Source organism: Rhinolophus sinicus, linkage group LG15, assembly GCF_036562045.2.
Source record: "Rhinolophus sinicus isolate RSC01 linkage group LG15, ASM3656204v1, whole genome shotgun sequence".
Taxonomy (NCBI): domain Eukaryota; kingdom Metazoa; phylum Chordata; class Mammalia; order Chiroptera; family Rhinolophidae; genus Rhinolophus; species Rhinolophus sinicus.
The window spans coordinates 27,989,473-28,008,888 of record NC_133764.1 but is presented as its reverse complement, the minus strand read 5'-3'; the positions used below and the strand labels follow the sequence as shown (position 1 = coordinate 28,008,888).

Sequence of the window (19,416 nt, the reverse complement as noted above, 5' to 3'; positions counted from 1 at the left end):
TACTTTACATATATTTTAAGTTGAGGTATGATTTACATATATAAAGTACATACTCTGTTTCCCCGAAAATAAGACCTGGTTGGACAATCAGCCCTAATGTGTCTTTTGAAGCAAAAATTAATATAAGAGCCGGTCTTATTTTACTATAAGACTGGGTCTTATATAATATAATGTAATGTCATATAATGTAATGTAATACCGGGTCTTATATTAATTTTTGCTCCAAAAGACGCATTAGAGCCGAGTTTCTGGCTAGGTCTTATTTTCAGGGAAACAGGATAGATCTTACATGTATATAGCTTAGTAAATTTTATATACATATACCCATGCAACCACCATTCAGATCAACATATAGAAGGCTCCCTTAATTGATATTCCCACTAAACGTAACCATTACTTTTGTTCTATCACCACAGACGTGCCATAGTTCTGTTTTCCTGAACTTCACATAAATACACATACTGCATGCAGTATGCACTCTCTATAATGTGTCCGCAGCACTAGTATATTCTTTTCATTGTTGTGTACAATTTATTTATCCAGTGTACAGTTGGTGGACACTTGAATGATTTATGAATAAAACTGATACAGACATTCTCGTATTTGTCTTGTGGTGAACACAAGAACTTATTTTTGATGGGCATCCTATGTAGGAGTAAAATTCCTAGGTTTTATGTAACACGCGTACATAGCTTCACACACCTTTAACAGATCTTGCCAAGCAGCTTTACAACGTGGTAGTACCGATTTATTAATACACTCCCGTCAGCAATGTATGACAATTTCAACTGCCTCACGTCCTAACATCTGGCACTGCCATGCCTTTTCCTTTTGTGGGTATGGGTACAGCGGCATCTCATTGTCAAGAACTGTGAAGGATCTGATATTTTATCCTTTCTAAACTAACAGGATGCTGGAAGAAGACATGAGACATCTAGATCAGAGATGAAAGACAATTTATTACTCAGAGGAATAGCAGCAGTGAGTGTCCACATTTGTGCCTGTTCTCTGAGCCCCAGTTCCTCCAAGGCAATATAAAGAGGTGATACCTGCATATGCAGATGGTTACATTACAAGAGAGGCACTCTGTGTCTATAGATTCATTTGCATTTTCCAGACTTTTACACAAATGGGATTACGTAGTATGTACTTTCTTTTTATCTGGCTTCTTTCACTAAGCGTAACTATTGTGAGATTCATACGTATTGTTGCAGTATCAACAGTTCATTTGTTTTTGTTGTTGGGTAGTATCCATTGCAAGGATACACTGTAATTTGTTTATCCATTCACCTATTGATGGGCATTTGGGATGTCACAATTTCTGACTATTACAAATAAATCTGCTATGATCATTTGTATAGATTTTCATAATGACATATGCATTCATTTCTCTTGTATAAATCCTATTGGCTTTTCACCTCACATCTCTTACATATATTAGAATCATATATAGATATATACTGTGCATATATATTTTAAAGAATCATAAGTAATATTGACCTTTGGAGAGAGGTATTAGGTGGAGAGGGGAGAGGGCCTTTTTCTTTTGTATTTTTTGTTTGAATTTCAATTTTTATTGGATTTATATACTCATATGTAATACATAGTATGACTCTTTCATTTCTAGACTTTGTCAGCGGGAATCACTGGGCAAGAGGATTATGGCTCATTTTTATTTTATTCTTTGAATCTCTCTGTATTTTACAGAAATCTAATGCATGTTATTTTTTAAGGTGAGAAAGAGGAAACTCTCAAGCCAATCTCTCAACTCTACTGATACAGCCTTCAACCTGGCAATTCATTCCCTGTAATTTTGCACAATACCAGAAGCTTTTAACTATTTTCTCTAACTCCAGGCTTTCCTCCTTCAGTCTATCTTACAAGGATGGATGGAGATATATATATATATATATATATATATATATATATATATATATACATATATACACATATATATACACACACATATATATATACATACATATATATATATATATATATATATATATATATATATATATATATATATATTCATTTTTTCTAAACTGTAAATTTGATAATACGGCTCCTGCTTATCCTCCTCACTATCAATAAAATAAACCCAACACTTACTGTCAGAGTATATAAGGTCCTTGGTATCACTTTTGAACATTATTTTCTACTATTCTTTCCTGTACCCCAGGTTCTAGTCATGCAGAAATACCAATAATGTGCCTCCTTCCTCTTTTTTCTGTTAGTCCTTCTTGTAATTTCTTATTCACCCTTCTCTATGATGTCTTCTATTCCTCTCTACTCTGCTCTCTCCCTTTGCACTTGGATGCTTCCTCTTCTGTGTTCCTACAATACTTCATAAATTACTGTATTACGGCATTTACTACATTGTAACTGAGTATGTTACAAAAACAACAATGCGTATCCATTAGAATTCCCTTCTGTAATTCTCCATAAAATTCTTATCTTAACATTTGCTTCAGTCACTGTTCCAATGGACTGTAGCCACAATTATGTTGATGCCCATAAGTAGTAAAGTTGCTAAATGGCAAGAATAAATAAAGATACCATGAGAGGCAGTTTAGAAGCTGAAAAATTTATTAATTGGATGCCAATTCCCTAATAGTTGACTGCAATTTAAAATATTTAAAGTAACTAGAATATCAGCTCTTACAAGATAGAATTCTCAAGAAACTAAAATCTTACAATCCATGTAATGGAAGAATATATCCTTCACCTGATAAAATGTTGCTTGCTTTGTAAAGTTTTTAAAAATATACGTATTTCAAATGATATTTTTACCTGGTGGTTAAAATACCTGATATAGAAACCTGGGTTCTATTTTCTGCAATAATTGAGAAATAATTGGTAACTTATTGATATTTTTGCCTTATGCTAATTTCTGGCAAGCAATAGTGTTAGAAAGCTTTAGACAGTGAGGAAAGAATCATAACTAGCTAATTAATCTTGGAGACCTCTTCATAAACCCTAACAGAATTTGCATAAAACAATAAATGTTTATAGACATTTATGCTCAAGAAAGGCAAAGTATTTTACAATCTCTTCAGTAAACCAAAAAGAGGACAAAAGAAGCTTGTACCTCTGTCTCCTACTAAGCACTTAGAGCCCTTTTCAAAGAAGATAGCCAGAAGTTTCTTAGAAATCACTGCAGCTTAGTTAGGAAATAAATTGGGATGTACTATTAAGGTGGGTGGCTATATTTCCCCATTTTTATATAAATAAGGATTTATATATATCACTTCTGGAAAGACTGAATTTGCCTAGCGCTTTCTCATAAGTTATAGCATTTTAGAATTCTAATGACATCATAGTTATGGACCAACATATTTTTAAAAAACCTAGGAGAGATAATTTTCTGTCATTATGTAAAAGTGAATAATCTTGAAAAATTAATAAAATCTTCTGAGTTATTGATCTTCCAGATGAGTCATTCATTCTCCCCATAATCACATCAGATGACAGACACTGATGGTCTTCCAGAGGATGGAACAAAGAGTAATGGTTTAGAAAAGGTATGAAAGAAAAATGGGAAAGGCAAGAAGCATTACACTATCAGCTGCATAACATAAATAATTACATCTGGGAAATAAGAGCTCTTGATTACAGTCAGTATTTTATTGTCTTGTGTCAGTGAGATAAGCCTATCCAAGCATTTATCAGGCAAGTAAGAAAGACAAACATAACTTTGATTTTGTAGTATGGACAAAGTCCAGTTGATGATGCATTTTGAAAATGCCAGGATGCCCAACTACTCTGCAAAAGCTCCTGGTCTGAATTATTAAATAGCAACTTAGCTATATAAAAAAATAATGCTTTGACATCAATTCTAAACAGTTACTAAAAAATAATGGCTCCATATTCCAGCCACTTAAAACTTCTGTACCATTCCTTTATGACTGAGGCTGCAAGTGGTGTTTGAGTTCTTCTTTAGCAATGTAGGTACCTGGTGATTCTTTTATGACAAGATCACCAGGGTACTGTGAAAATATTGAGCTCTTAGAATGGGGAAGTTGAAGTCTTGCCTGCCTGCCACTCCCTCAAACTATGGATGATGATTTCCGATAATACAAATTCTACTAAAATATACTTCAATTTAATACTGTTTTTTAAAACTGATGTTTTTAAAAACGAAAACCTCAAACTGAAATTCTTTCAAAGACTTCTGATGTGAGAAAAAAGATTTTTAGTACTTCGACAATATACTTTATAGGTTCTGTTTCTGATTTTATATGTGTTTTATGTATTTTGGGAACGGAACTAAACAATCACTTGAGGAACACAAGCCTTCCCCCAGGGTCAAAAAAGATACGTATATTACTGAAACACAAAAGTAGCTTGGTCAAAGATTTAAATACTGTTAGAGCAGAATTTATTTTCATTTCAACATATACAACAGTAAAATGGTAATTAAAAAAAACCTTACCTGCTACTGAGTTTGGTCGTGGCATAAGATACAGAGGAATAGACTGTACTGATTGTGATAAAACTGTTTCCAAATTCCTCTCTGGGATCTTATTCAGACTATAGGTGGAAGCTGTCATGTTTTCATCTACTCGATACAAACAGGAATCCATGCTAGATTTTTGAGACAACCAAGGTTTTAGGTTTCCTCCAGATCCTAATTCTTTACTGCTTTCCCCAATATATTTTGTGCGTTCCACGTTTTCAGAATAGCTTGTTAACGTAGCTGCAAAAAAAAAAAAAAAAAAAAAAAGGGAATAAAATTAATTAAAAAAAACCCCAACATACCTAGAGATTAATCTGTTTTACTATCCAAATTCAAGATTAAAAAATTACTTAATGACCATTTCATTTCCACCATAAAGTTTAAATAATTGACATCAAAATATAACTATCTCTCACATCTCTCATATGTTTACCTTAACAACTCGATTTAAATGAACAAAACAAATTCATATACCATGTTTCCCCGAATATAAGACCTAGCCGGACAATCAGCTCTAATGCGTCTTTTGGAGCAAAAATTAATATAAGATCCGGTCTTATTTTATTATAAGACCTGGACTTATAATATAAGACTCGGTCTTATAGTAAAATAAGACCGGGTCTTATATAATACAAGATAATATAAGACTGGGTCTTTTATTAATTTTTGCTCCAAAAGATGCATTAGAGGCGATTGTCCAGCTAGGTCTTATTTTCAGGAAAACACAGTATCAGTGCTAAAGGACCTACAGCTAGAGCCTATCAATGCTAAAAATTTCAGAATTTCATTAAAAGGGAATTTATATAATTTTCACGAATTGCTGGAGAGCTCCAGAGGTCTCAAAAAGATCTTTATATACCTTTTATCCTATATTTTCCCTAATTTAAATTTATTTCCTGGTCCTTTAATATGTAACAAAGAATTAGAAAAACGAAAGTCCCTAAATAGAAGCTGATACAGGAGGAAGAACCTGTCCAAACAAAGAATACAGGGTCTTCTTGTTTGTACAGCTAACTATAGCTCTAATCCTGTGTAAGTCCCTTAATGAAACTACACAAAAACTGAAAGGGCTTCTAGAATTTTAACTAGTCTTACCACTAATTATAAACAGGAAAATGTTCATCAACCCTAGAAATGGAAGGATTCAATACATTAAACTCTAGATTAATAAAAATCTTAGCAATACTTATAAAACAAGAACATAACGTCATTGCAGGGGAGTTTTTAGGTTAGTTCATATTCTCTTCTGAAATTTTAAACATTCTTATTGTTGAAAGAAGAGACCTAAGTTCATGAGGTAATTTCCACGATTCTTTTTAGTGTGGTTTTCTCTTTGGAAATTTAAATGGAGTTCTGGACTTTGTAGTAACAAGGGAAGAAGATGAATTATAAAGAAGACACTCCAGTTGCCTTCCAGACTTGCGGCTCTTTATATAGTATATTCTCCTTGCATCTGAGAAAGAAGTGTTGCCAACTGGTCAGGGCATCCTCACTGTTGTTAGGGAGCCCAGTTCCACGTCAGCATCTTCCTGTCAATTCCATCAGAGATGGCAGTCACCATCAAGCTTCTCAAAATGCCAGTAGTCCCCACTTCCACTTGGTCACGAGTTATCCTTTTTATATATCGTCTCTGTCATCCTTTTTATATACTACTGGATTCAATTTGTGAGAATTTTGTTAAGGACTTTTAGGTCTCTGTTCATGACTGACATTGGTCTGTAGTTTACTTTTCATATAGTATCCTCTCTGGTTTGGCCTCATAAAGTTTTCTGTGCACTTCAACTTCCCAGAGCACTTTATACGGAAATGGTATTATTTCTTCCTTAAATGTTTGTAGAATTTACTTGTCAAGGCATCTGGACTAAGAATTGTCCTTATGGGAAAGTTTTAAACAACAAAGTCATTTTATATTTAATAGCCATAAAGCTATTCAGGTTATCTCTTTCTTCTTGAAGGAACTTTGGTAGTTCAACATTTCAAGGATTTTGCCCATTTCATCTAAATTGTTAAATTTGTTGGCATAAAGTTGTTCATGATAAAGTTATTCCTTTACATCCTTTTAATGTCTATGGGGTATGTAGTGATAATCCCTCTCTCATTCCTGGTATTAGCAATTTGTATCTTCATTTTTTTCTTGATAATATGACTAGAGGTTTATCAATGTTACTGATTTTCTCAAAGAACCAGCTTTCAGTTTCATTAATTTTCCCTACTGTTTTCTATTTCACTGATTTCTGCTCTTTACTATTTCCTATTTTCTGTTAACTTTGGTTTGAATTTTTTTCTTTTTCTATTTTTTAAGTGGAATTTTAGTTCACTGATTTAATAACGTTCTTCTTTTCTAAAATAAGCAGATAATGCTATAAATTTCCCTTTAAGCACTTCTTTAGCTGCATTCCACAAATTTTGATGTTTTGTTTTCACTATCATTGAATTAAAAATATTTTCTAATTTCCATTGTGATTTTTTTCACCCAAGTGTTTAGAAATATGTTGTTTAATTTCCAAGTAGTTGTGAAATTTCCTGGCATTTTTTCCTACTACTAGTTTCTAGTTTAATCACGCTGCAGTCAGAGAACATAGCTTGTTATGATTTGAGTCCATTTACATTTATTGAGACATCTTCTGTGTGCACCTAAAAAGAATCTGTTCTCTGTTCTTCTTCGGTGGACTTTTCTATAAATAACAATTAGGTCAAGTTGGTGGATACAATTATTTAGGTCTTCTATATGCTAACTGATTTCCTACCTGTTCTATCAACTGAGAGACGGCTGCTGAAATCTCTGATTATGTTTGTGGATTTCTCCCATTTTCAAGCTCTGTTATTAGGTGCATAAACACTTAGGATTATTTCTTAATGAAATGACCCATTTATCATTAGGAAATGACCTTCCTTTACAGGTCATCATTCTTTTTTTCTGCAATCTATTTTGATATTCTTTGTTCTGAAATGGGTGGAAGAAGGAGATAATAAACATACATTATGGGCTCTAGGACCGGTAGGAGCAGCAGGGACTTTATTTTTGCCCACTAAATAGCGCTTGCCAAGTCTCCACTGCAACTGGCCACTTTCTTGAAGGACTGGATTTGGACCGCTCCTCTCAGAAAAGAATTGAGAATGTCATAGCATCATGTTCCCAGATGAGATCGGATGCTAAAAAGTAGGACTTTTAGATGTATGTGGTGCAGGGTTGAACTGTACTAGATTTGCCACTCTAGACACACACACACACACACACACACACACACACACACACTCACACCTGCCTGTTGCCTGACTACAGTGGTCCGAGCAATGGCGTGAACCATTCCCATGGGTTGAAGCTGGGTCCCTGTTACTAACATCTCTGCTAGCTGCTTCTAGTCCTTTGCGTGAATCATGGGCTCAAGTCAAGCAGTGCTTGTAGGCTGCTGTATATAGCCTCTCTCCTCTGTCCCTGACTTTCTTGTTGCCACTGACCCATGAGATGCAGTAGGGCTACTAGATTCATGCAACAAGAAGAGTGGGGAAAATAATGCCCTACTAGGGTTACCGTACCAACGTAAGAAGGGAACTAGCAGAAAAATCCCCTTCTCATTGCCTCCTTCCGCAGTTCAGAAACACATGGTCTCTTTGGAGACTTTTAGCAGGACAACGAAATCACCTGTGAGTGAGCTCTCTATTTCCTTTCCTTGTATTTGCTCTCCCTCCTTTACTGCCTCACTCCCCCCCCCCCCTTCATTCACTCTTGCTTCCCTGGTTTATACTTCCTTAATAAAGTGTTAGCCCATAACCTTTCATCTCAGGATCTATTTTCTAAGGAATCTGGGCTAAGGCAGGCCTGTTCATGAAAATATTGGGAACCATGGACCAGATAATCTTAAAGCTAATTCAAATGTTCGAGTCCTATTAAGTTACATTATTTTGATATGTGGTCAAAACTACTCACTTTAATTAAAAAATCATTTCACATATTCAGTTTTTCAGCCATAAATAGCCCAATGGTTTCTAACCTTTTTGCGACGACACACAATGTTGCACCTTCCCCAATGAGATTTTTATGGATTCCACAGCATATTTTATAATTAAAATATCTAAATGTGTTCAATGATATATACATATTTACATTATGTGTATATGTCTATGTGTGTTCTTTTTAAACAGATGTATGCTTCATAACTTAATTTCTGGAAATTGTCTCATTATTTTAAAATACAAACATTTTTCTTCCAGTAAAGTCTGACTGAAATATAATTTCATTTGGTGTCAAGTTGTGATGATTTAGCTGGCTTTGTAATTCTTAACTAGAAGCTTGGAGTTCCCACAGGTGCTAAGGTCAGTGGATTTATTGAAAGCAGAGAATGGAAACTCCTGTTTCCTGGAGGACTTATTTACATGTAAAATGTCTGTTATTTAACCCTTTGCCTTTCATGTTGTGTGTGTGTGTGTGTGTGTGTGTGTGTGTGTGTGTGTGTATTGTGTTCCAGCAGGTTTTTATCATTAGGTACCAAATCAGAGTTGGCTAAGATTTACTTATATCCGTGTGGTCTTAGCCTGGTATATATCCCTGAAATATATCCCCCTCTTCCAGATAAACCATGAGCACATTCATTAGGTTCTCAAAAATAGAATACTATTTCTTTAAAGGTCTGAGAAGGCAGTAATGGGTTTTACTATTTCCAATATTTCAAATAATTTATAAATAATAATATGTTTACTGGTGACTAGTTAAAACATCATGCTGCTGTCAACTTAGCTGGAATTATATCAAGGGTGACAGTACTAGTTAATTCATTTTGAACAGAAGGTGTGGCAGAGATATAGTTGATAAATTAAAAATGAGAAACAAACTATTAAAAAATGAATATAGTGACGTTAAAATTTCTTTCAAAAATATAAGCTCTATTAACAAAAATGACAAATGTCCTGATTGGTGCTGGAAAGGTTTGAGAAACTGTGAGTTAATTTGTGGCACAAAGACAGAATTATTTAGTGGCCTATGGACACTATTTTATTGTTCAAATGCTAAATTTTGTAATAAGGAAGGGCTTTTATGGTCATGATATTTAAAAGCAAAGACAAGGAAGACATCTAGTTTTCCGAGTGTGAGAAGAACACTGATGTCATTTTGCACCACTGTTGCACTATTTACATAAACCAAGCCTGTTATTACATAGTTCACTTGTTTTTCAAATATGAAGCCCAGAGTAGTCCTTGCTCTTTTTCATTAGAAAAAGACTACATTTCCCAAAACTTCACTCATCTGCATGAGAGTGACTCCCTTAACAAGTACGTATACAATAGGCAATGAGTATAAGAAGAACTGAGAACCTCAGTGAATACTACTAGGTCAGTGAGAAAGGAACTTTTTCTGAACCACTTCTGTTGGTAGATGTGAATTTACAGGAAGAAGTAGAAAAACCTTTTTCTATCCACCCCATCTTTTGTCAGGTAATACCATTAAAGGAGTGGTTAAGCAGGGAGGGATAGTTTTCATTTTGTTTACCTTTATTTCTTTCTCCAGCATCATTAAAAAGAGAACATATTTTATATATACATATCAACAACCCAAAAGCAGATTTTTTTGAAAACCTAAAGCTTGTGTAACATTACTTTAAAAAGAAAAAAAAAGACACAAAATGGTTATTATAAAACCCAACTCACCAATGATGCCACTGTCTCTGCTCTCAAGGGTGGAGGTTGGACTAGTGACAGCCCCATAGCTGCCGTCCTTGGCAGGTGCGTTTGTACTGACTGGGGGGAGGGTGGAGCAGGGGCTACTGGCTGGTGGGGAGGCAGTACTGCTAGTCAAGGTGGAACAGGGACTTATCCGCTGGGTGATTGCTGAGGTCTGAAGAATTAGAAAGAAAAATAAATAAGATAAACTGATCAGCTGTTAAAACAAAATATATCTTATGGTAAAATACAGGCTTTGATGAGAAAAAGAAGGAAATCTGTACGAACAGCTTTTATATCTATTAGGTTCTATTTGTTTTTACTTTCCATAAGAAATTCTGTGTTCTACAAATAAGGTGAAACTTAATAAACGTAACAGTTTTTGTGCCTAGATGCAAAGACTTCTAGATGCAATCCCCTGTATTTAACCATCTGTGTTGAATCCAGCTTTTGATTTTAATTTAAATGCTACAACCAGGTCATAAAAGATACATTCAGCTCAACCACCCACAAGTAACATTCTCAGAATCCTGCAACCACCTAAATCTTTTCAATAATATTAATAATATCAGGAACGGATTTTTCTTAAGAATGTAAGCCTTAAATCTATGTCATTTCTCTTTTACTATATAATTTTTCTCCAGTCCAGGCAAGAGTTTCAATTTCTTTGTAATCTCCTTTATTTTTATAAAATAATACTGATCTACCAGAACAATGATGATTAACTGGGCATGCAGTAGAATCACCTATAGAATGACAAAATCAAGTAAGATCCCTTACAAAATTGACATATTGAGCCCCACCCCAGATTTACTAAATTAGATCCTCCCTAGTGAGAATTTGGCATGGCAATTTTTAACCTCCTCATTCTCAGTTTAAGAGACATGTGGGTGGGGCGGATGGGTGGCTCAGTTGGTTAGAGCGTGAGCTCTGGGCAACGGGGCTGTCAGTTTTATTTCCCACATGGGCCAGTGAGCTGCACCCTCCGCAACTAGAATGAAGTCAACGAGCTGCCGCTCAGCTCCCGGGTGGCCAGATGGCTCAGTTGGTTGGAGCGCGGGCTCTCCACTACAAGGTTGCCCATTGGACTCCTAGACTCCAGCAAGGGATGGTGGGCTGCGCCCCTTGCAACTAACAACCGCAACTGGACCTGGAGCTGAGCTGCGCCCTCCATGACTAAGATTGAAAGGACAACAACTTGACTTGGAGGAGTCCTGGAAGTACACAGTTCCCTGGTGGGGTCCTGTTCCCCTCCCCACAAAAAAAAAAAAGAAAAAAAAGAGAGACATGTGGGTAACCATCTGACACCATATCATGCTATCACAATATTATTGACTGTATTCCCCATGCTGTACATTACATCGTCATGACTTATTTGATTTATACCTGGAAATCTGCACCTCTTATTTCCCTTCACCCTTTTCCCTCCTTTTTAAAATTTTCAATTATAGTTGATACTCAATACTATTTTGTATTAATTTCAGGTGTACAGCATAGTGGTTAGACGTTTATATAATTTAAGAAGTGATCTCCCTGACTAGTTTAGTATCCACCTGGCATCCACAACTGTGAGAAAATAAATTTCTCTTGTTTAAGCAAAAAAAAAAAAGAGAGAGACATGTAGGTAATAAAATAAACTGTACTAAGGTCTTTTACATTAGCTACTATACCTATAGTCATCCCACACTGAAAAGGTTTCATTTCGGTATGAATCTATTAGGTCTATAGCAACTCATCTCCTCATTTCCATTTTTAGACAAGAGTCACAGTCTGTTCCTTGAAAAAGTTAACTGTATTGTATGCAGAAGATAGCCAATTGGGAGGGTAAGCCCAAACAATCCTTATTATTTTTACTACAAGTTATTTTCTGCAAAATAAAGCATATATTACAGAATGTGTCTTTAAAAACTTTAAAAGCAAAGCTTAAAGATCAAGCTGAAAGCAGAAAATTGTTCATGGCTTATAAATTAAAAGGTAGGTTTTATATTTATTTAGTGGGACTAGTTATTGAGACACAGAAATCACTTCTAGGCACAGAAAACAACACTATCTGTTTTCCGTGCTGTAGGCTAAAATGGACATCTAATTAAAACTATGCTTTCAAAACCTTTCAGTGGTTTCCCTATTGTCCTCAGTGTTCTCTAGATGGATCCGAAACTCCCAATGTGCATCTCTTAAAGGTTCTACAAATACAGAAGGTAAGAACCTAATAACGGAATTCATAAGGTACATCCTACTTCCCCAGAAACTACTAAGAGATGAAAATACAGCAGACAATTGAATATGACTTTCAATACTTAGTGTTTTGCAGAAAAATGATAGATGCTGACTTGCCTGTGCTAGATTCTGTCATTACTGGTACTACCGTGTTTCCCTAAAAATGAGACCTAGCCGGACAATAGGCTCTAATGCGTCTTTTGGAGCAAAAATTAATATAAGACTGGGTATTACATTATTTATATATTACATTATATTAACTAATACTTTACAGTTAAAAAACTTTTAATATATTATTTCATTTACTCCATATCAACCAAGAATGAGATATAATGAATATTATTACCCCCATTTAAGAAATATGAAAATGAAACTGCCCTAAATATGAGCTATGAAGTAATTTCCCCCAAATTTTATACTCCCCACATATATTTATGTACTAACTATATTGCATATTATTTTATACCTTTTTTATATATGGCACTTTACAGCCAAAAGTGTTTTCATATCCATGATTTAACTTGATCCTCACAGCAATCCTGTCAGGTATTATGATCTCATATTGCACTGGGACAGGATGGTGCAGCTGTTAGGAACTTAGCTTGTAAAAGCAGACTGCCTGAATTTCAATACTATTAACCACTTTGGGCAGTGTATTTCCATTTTTTTATCTTAAAATTGGAATATACAAGGACCCTTCCACATTGGGTTGTAAGGAAGCTTAAACAAAATAGTGCAAATAAAACAATTAGTACAATGATTAGTACATGGTAAGCATTTAATAAATGTCAGTTATTATTACCTATGAAGAACCTAAAGCTCAGAGACATTAAGTGACACATCCAAATCCAAATTTACAAAATAGTATGTGGTAGGGTTGGAAGAGAATACAAGTTTTCTATCTTCCGTTGTTGTGACTGTTCTATTATACTATATCACTTTAATTATATTAAATCAATGATACTACTCATTTACTTATTTTAGGACGATTTTAGTCAGTAAATGCACAAGTAAAGCACACTCCATAGACTTGTGACTTAATTCAGCTATCCCTGAGACTCACTGTGACATGAAGCATCTCAAAAACAATCAAGTATAAATTTTAGCACCTGAAGAAATAACTTTTTAGAAACAACAGGATCCTCAGCAAATACTCAGACTGTAACGTCATGTTACTTAGTCATTCTTAGAACAGTCACATTTTAACTTGACATGAAGATCAAGAAATAAAAAGTAAAATAGATGTTTTATTTATACCAATATTAAAAATACCCTCAACACATACCATCCCCATTTTTTATTCACAGAGAATAGCACAGTGACATGGCTACAATATAAACTGATTAAAAAAAAAAATCATAAATCCCTGCCGTCATGAAACGACATTCTTAGGAGATACAGACAAAAGACCTCAGAGCACTGAAGTGAGGAAGCGAGTTATGTGGGAAGAGCATCCAGTATAAACGGATGTTTCATGTGTTCCAGGAATGACAAGGAGGTCAGTGCTGCTGCAGGGTCAGAGAGGGGGGCAGGATACGAAGCAAGAGAGGTTAGCAGAGGTCAGGTCAGAGCAGGCGGGGCCTTTCAGGTCAGGGTAAAGACTGTAGACGCAATTCTAAATGTGATGGGAATACAGTGGAAGACAGAGCATAGAAGTGAAAGGATCAGGTTCCTATTATACAAGGATCAGTCTGGCGATCGTGTACAGACTACAGAGGGCAACAGTGGAAGCAGAGACCTATTAGGAGCCTATTTACTTATACAGTAAATATTTATTGGCTACCTCCTACTGGTAGGCACTATTCTAGGAACAGAGGATACAGCAGTAAATAGAACAGGCAAAAGTTACAGGCTCTCTAGATTTACATTCTAGTAGCTGCTACAGTAGCACAGGCAAGAGATGACAGTGGCTTGGACTTAAGTGTAGCAGTGGAAGTAATGAGAAGGGATCAGATTTAGCATACATTTTGAAGACAGCCTCCATGATTTGCTGAAAGAGTGAATACAGGGTATGACAGAGAAAAGCCAAGAATGGCTCTAAAGCTTTTGTTCTAAGCATGTAGGTAATACCACCAACTCAGATACGAAACACCGCAGAAGGAGCAGGTTATGGGGAAAAATGCAAGGTCTCAGTTTTTGACATATTAAATTTGAGATGTATCTTAGACATATAGGTAGAAAAACTGGTGTAGGCAGCTGGATATACAGATCAAGTGAAGGGGAAAGGCAGGGCTAGAGATAACTCAGGAGCTAAGATAGTATTTAAAGAAATAAGAATGGAGTTCTCCATATAATTAGAATTCTAGGCATCTGACTTTTATAAAAACTGCCCGGGTGATTATAACGCGCAGCCAGCAAAACCAATCACCTAAGGGTTGAGGGTAAGAAGAACAGAGAAGTCTGAGGAGAGAGCCCCGGGACACCTGCACGTTACCTACACAGTCTATAGATATATTCAAATAATCCTTGTATATTTTATTATTTTATGATAAAATTAACATTTGACTAGAATCTTCAATATTTATTAAAAATATGCAATTTGAAATTAATTTTTGTCATTATCTGAATAAAATCAGTCACTCCAGGATATTCATTTGAAAGATTAAGACCAAACATATAAATCAGAGTCTAGTACTCCCTTTCCTACATTTGGGCCAAAAAGAATGGAAATAGCCAAAAGAAAAAGAAATCTATAATATTTTTTTCAAATTGCTGATACTTTTTTAACTTTTTGAGATGAATATTTAGATCATTAATTTTTCAGATTTTCTACTATTTCAATATATGTATTCAAAATGAAGATTTCTTCTTGAGCATATCTTTAACTATATACGATGTTATATTGTGTTTTTATTATTTCACTTTAAATTATTTTCTAATTTCTTGTGATTTGTTCTTTGACTCAGGCTATTTAGAAGTATATTAACACCCAAACATTTGGGGGATTTTCTAAGTTATCTTTTAGCTGTTGTTCTCAAAATTATTTTGTAATTGATTAATTCTACTATGGTCACAGTAACTGGAATTTTTTGAAACTTGTGGAGACTTGCTCTATGGCTCAGCATATCATCAATATGATAAATAATCCACGTGCACCTGGAAACAATGCATATTCTGCAATTTCTGGGTATAGGAATATATGACAATTTTATTTGTTGGCTTATTTACTTAATTATTTTCTCACTCATTCAAGAAATGAACCAAAACCTTAAAGTGGCTTTTTAAAGCTAAGAATGAAACTAAATGATATTTCATAAACTGAAGAAATTCAGTGATCGTGGAAAATTAAGTTATATCTCCAGGCTTCAAAAGGCATTCTTCTCAAAAACACTTTCTCTCTCTCTCTCTCTCTCTCTCTCTCTCTCTCTCTCTCTCTCTCACACACACACACACACACACACACACGACATTTTTCCTTTCCTGGTACAATAGGCTGATTTATCCCAAGTTTCAAATTTGGTAACAAGCAGTTTACCTGATTTTCATCCTGTACTTCCATGTTATATTGGTCACCTGGCTGAACTTCTGTGACTTTTTCTCCAAGGAGGAAACCCAGACGAGTCATGAGTGTGTTTGCTGCCTCATCTACAGATGGAGGGGGACCAAGTTCCTGTTCAGCATCACCTAAACACAGGAAGACATTGAAACATGAATTTTTCAAAATAAAATGGCCTAGTTCTGCAACTATTCTTACATTCAGTTTGGTCATTTCCTTTTGTTTTCAAATTCTAAATCCAAAATTACAAGGTCCCAGTCTAGAATCTGATTTTCCCACGTTTACATAATTGAATACTGTCTACTCAAATTATCCTCTATTTATCTACTCAAAATGGGCTTGAATGTTTTTGTAACTTACTGAATAGAAAAAGTTTCCCATTTCTTTGGCAGTTAGTTTTCCAGTCCTAGTATTGGGATCTAGTTCCTGGCCACAATCACCACCTTCATTCAGGTTGTTTTATCTTTTTTTCTTACAGTTTGTGTAAATAATCTTTTTTATTATTATTATTTTGAAATCAGTTCAAATTTACAAAAAAGTTTCAAGGATAGTACAAAGAATAGTTTTTTCCCTTTAACCTTTTGAAAGTACTGACGTGATCACGTCCCATCATCCCAAATAATATGTATTTCCTATAAACAAGGACGTTCGTTTACATAACCACAGTACCAGTAAAGAAATCAGGAAACAAACATTTTACATTATTATGATGTCATCCACAGATCCCATTTAAGTTTTGACATTTGTCCCAGTAATGTCCTTTCTAGCAAAAGGATCCAACAATTCAGGATTATGCAATGCATTTGGTTCCCAGTTCTCTTTTATCTCTTTTGATCTGGAACAGGTTTCAGTCTTTTCTTAACTTTCATGACCTTGACACTTTTGAAGACTATAGATAGCCCAGTCGTTTTGCACAATGTCCCTCAATTTGAATTTATCTAATGTTACCTCATGATTTGATTCAGGTTATGCTTTTTGGCAGGAATACAACAAAAGCAATGCTGTGTTAATTTTGATCAATTGGTTATGGTAGTGTTTGCCAGATTTTTCCAAATTCTAAAATTACACTTTTTCTCTTTGTAATGAGTGAGATACGTTGAGACTATGTAAATATCCCATTCCTCAACGAACTTTTAAATTTTAAAAAAACTTTTTGTTATAAAATATACATTACAAAATCTGCCATCTTAACCATTTTTAAGGGCAAAACTCAGGGCATTAAGTACATTTACAATGTGCAACCATCACCACCGTCTATTTTCAGAACATTTTTTCTTCTTCCCCTTTTTCTGCCTCCCCCCACTCCGGTTCAAGCCGTTGTTTCTCAGTCTAGTCCAGTTGTGTAGGACACAGCTCCCTGGCCCATGCTGGTATTATGAGCCTTGCTTCCTCCCAACCCCCGGCCACTCATGCTGGCCACCGGTCATTCCTGGCAGCACAGCCCCAGGCAGCCCAGCTCCAGGGAGAGCTGTTGTTCACAATCTAAGCTGTAGAGGGCGCAGCTTACTGGCCCAGGTGGGAATCAAACCAGCGACGTTGGTGTTAGGAGCACGGAGCTCCAAGCACCTGAGCCACCAGGCCGGCCCTATTTTCAAAACTTTTAAATCTTCCCCCAAAGAAATTCTGTACCCTTTAAATAACTCTCCATTCCTCCCTCTTACTTACCCCTAGTAACTTCTATTCTACTTTCTGTCTCTGTAAATTTGCCTATTCTACGTATCTCATATAAGTGGAATCACACAGTATTTGTCCTTTTATGTCTAGCTTATCTTACTTTGCATGTTTTCAAGTTTCATCCATGTGTAGCATGTACCAGAATTTTACTTTTTAAATATCATGCCTTTTTATGACTGAATAATATTCCATTGTATGTATGTACCACATTTCATTTACCGATTCATCTCATGTTGAACACTTGGGTTGTTTCCACCTATTAGATATTATGAATATGATAGTATGAACATTGTTGCACAAGTATTAGTCTAAATCTTTCTTCAATAAACTTTTGCCCACTATTTTAAGTATCCATTAATGTTTCTTGGCTGAATTAACATTATGCTTGCCAAATAGTGATTTTTTTAAATCCATGAATTTATCTACAGTGTACATTCTCCATCCATCCACCCACCCACTCAACCACTCATCTATTCAACCACCTATCTCTCTAGTTAAACTCAGATTCCCATTTTATTCACTGAGTTATAATCTGTTACTATCATTACTTATTTTGTTGCTCAAATTGTCCCAGATTTGGCCAGGGTAAGCCCTCTCAATTCGGCTCCTATAACCTTTTGACATTTTCCTATCATTTTCTGGGCACTTCTTTGCTTTCTGGCCCAAGATGTTCCAGGCTCATCTTGTAGTTTCCCTGCCCTAGTCCTAGAATGAGTCCTCTTTCCAAGAAGCCCTGGTTCTTTTTACTGGAGAAGGGTATTTAGAATCCCAGGCACGCTTGTTGCTATTAGGATGTCACTGTCCTCCAGGTCCACTCAGTGGCCAGAGTGAGGCAGTATATTCACACACATATATACATACATGTATGCATACATTCACATACACACATATATTCATTTTTATTTGCAAATCCATATGCAAACACATACCCCCAAAGTTCACAGTGATGCTCTAATTCCAATTCAATAGCATAGGGTTAATTCTAGTTTGTCTCCTTTCCAAAGTTGTAAATCTGTTCTCCAATAGTAACAAATCTGGCTCTTGTTGTCCTTACTAATCTGTTCCCCCTACAGGTAACAAATGTCACTGCTGCTCCGTGCCACCCTGCATACAGATGCTCAGCTGGTCCTGGTTGGGTACCTACCCCATGCTCGATAGACCTGAGCTACCACTGCTCCCAGTCAGAATCATTTTTTCAAAACTGATAAATAATTAACATACCATAAACTCTATCCCCTGCCTGAAAGTGTACAATTCAGCGGCTTTTAGTATATATGTAAGGTTAGGCAGACATTACCACTCCCTAATTCCACAACCTTTTCATCACTCCAAAAGAAAACCCCTTTCAGGTTCATTTTTGCCTTGAAATTTAAACCCCTAAAATTCCTGATCTCTGGCATTCATTTTAATCCTCTGCTTCCAGACTGCTACATTCTTCCCATGCAATTAGCTTTTTAGGTTCTCTTTCTATTTAGGCTACTTTTCAGTGGTTACCAACTATAGGAATGACTCCTTTTCAAACCTTTTCACTAATAGATGCTGTACAAAGTCAGTATAAGGCTTTTCTTTGGAGTCTCATTAAGATAAATATATTTCTAAATAGAGAACTTATAGAAATCACATAAAAAGGCATCAGGGAACTCAAGGTGATCTATAAGCCCCTGTCCTTGACAAAGAGTCAAGGAGAGGGGATTATGTCAAGGCACAAAACTTAAATAAAACTAAAAATATGATGTATCTCAGATTTTTCACAGATTATCTTTTATTAACTACACTAACAGCTAGCACATATGTGGGTTAACCACATGTGAGATACTATTTCTAAATGTTTTATATATATTAACTCATTTAATTATCACAACCATGAGGTAAACACTCATCCCTATTTTACAAGTAAGAAAAGGGAAGCATAGAT

At 35.4% G+C, this 19,416-nt stretch overlaps 1 protein-coding gene across 14 annotated transcripts in view; it reads right to left on the bottom strand.

Annotated features, from left to right (window-relative positions):
* Window positions 1-19,416, bottom strand: part of TANC2 (tetratricopeptide repeat, ankyrin repeat and coiled-coil containing 2) — a 341,035-nt gene that overhangs the window by 109,455 nt on the left and 212,164 nt on the right. For 11 of the 14 annotated variants that reach the window (XM_074320171.1, XM_074320173.1, XM_074320174.1 and 8 more), the window contains 4 exons: window positions 15,807-15,955; window positions 11,668-11,700; window positions 10,103-10,289; window positions 4,436-4,699 (listed from right to left, as the gene is read on the bottom strand). In XM_074320171.1, coding sequence (XP_074176272.1) covers window positions 4,436-4,699; window positions 10,103-10,289; window positions 11,668-11,700; window positions 15,807-15,955 — 633 coding nt within the window. The remainder of the gene's footprint in view (window positions 1-4,435; window positions 4,700-10,102; window positions 10,290-11,667; window positions 11,701-15,806; window positions 15,956-19,416) is intronic. The other 3 variants (XM_019732927.2, XM_019732921.2, XM_019732928.2) reach the window with 1 other exon arrangement.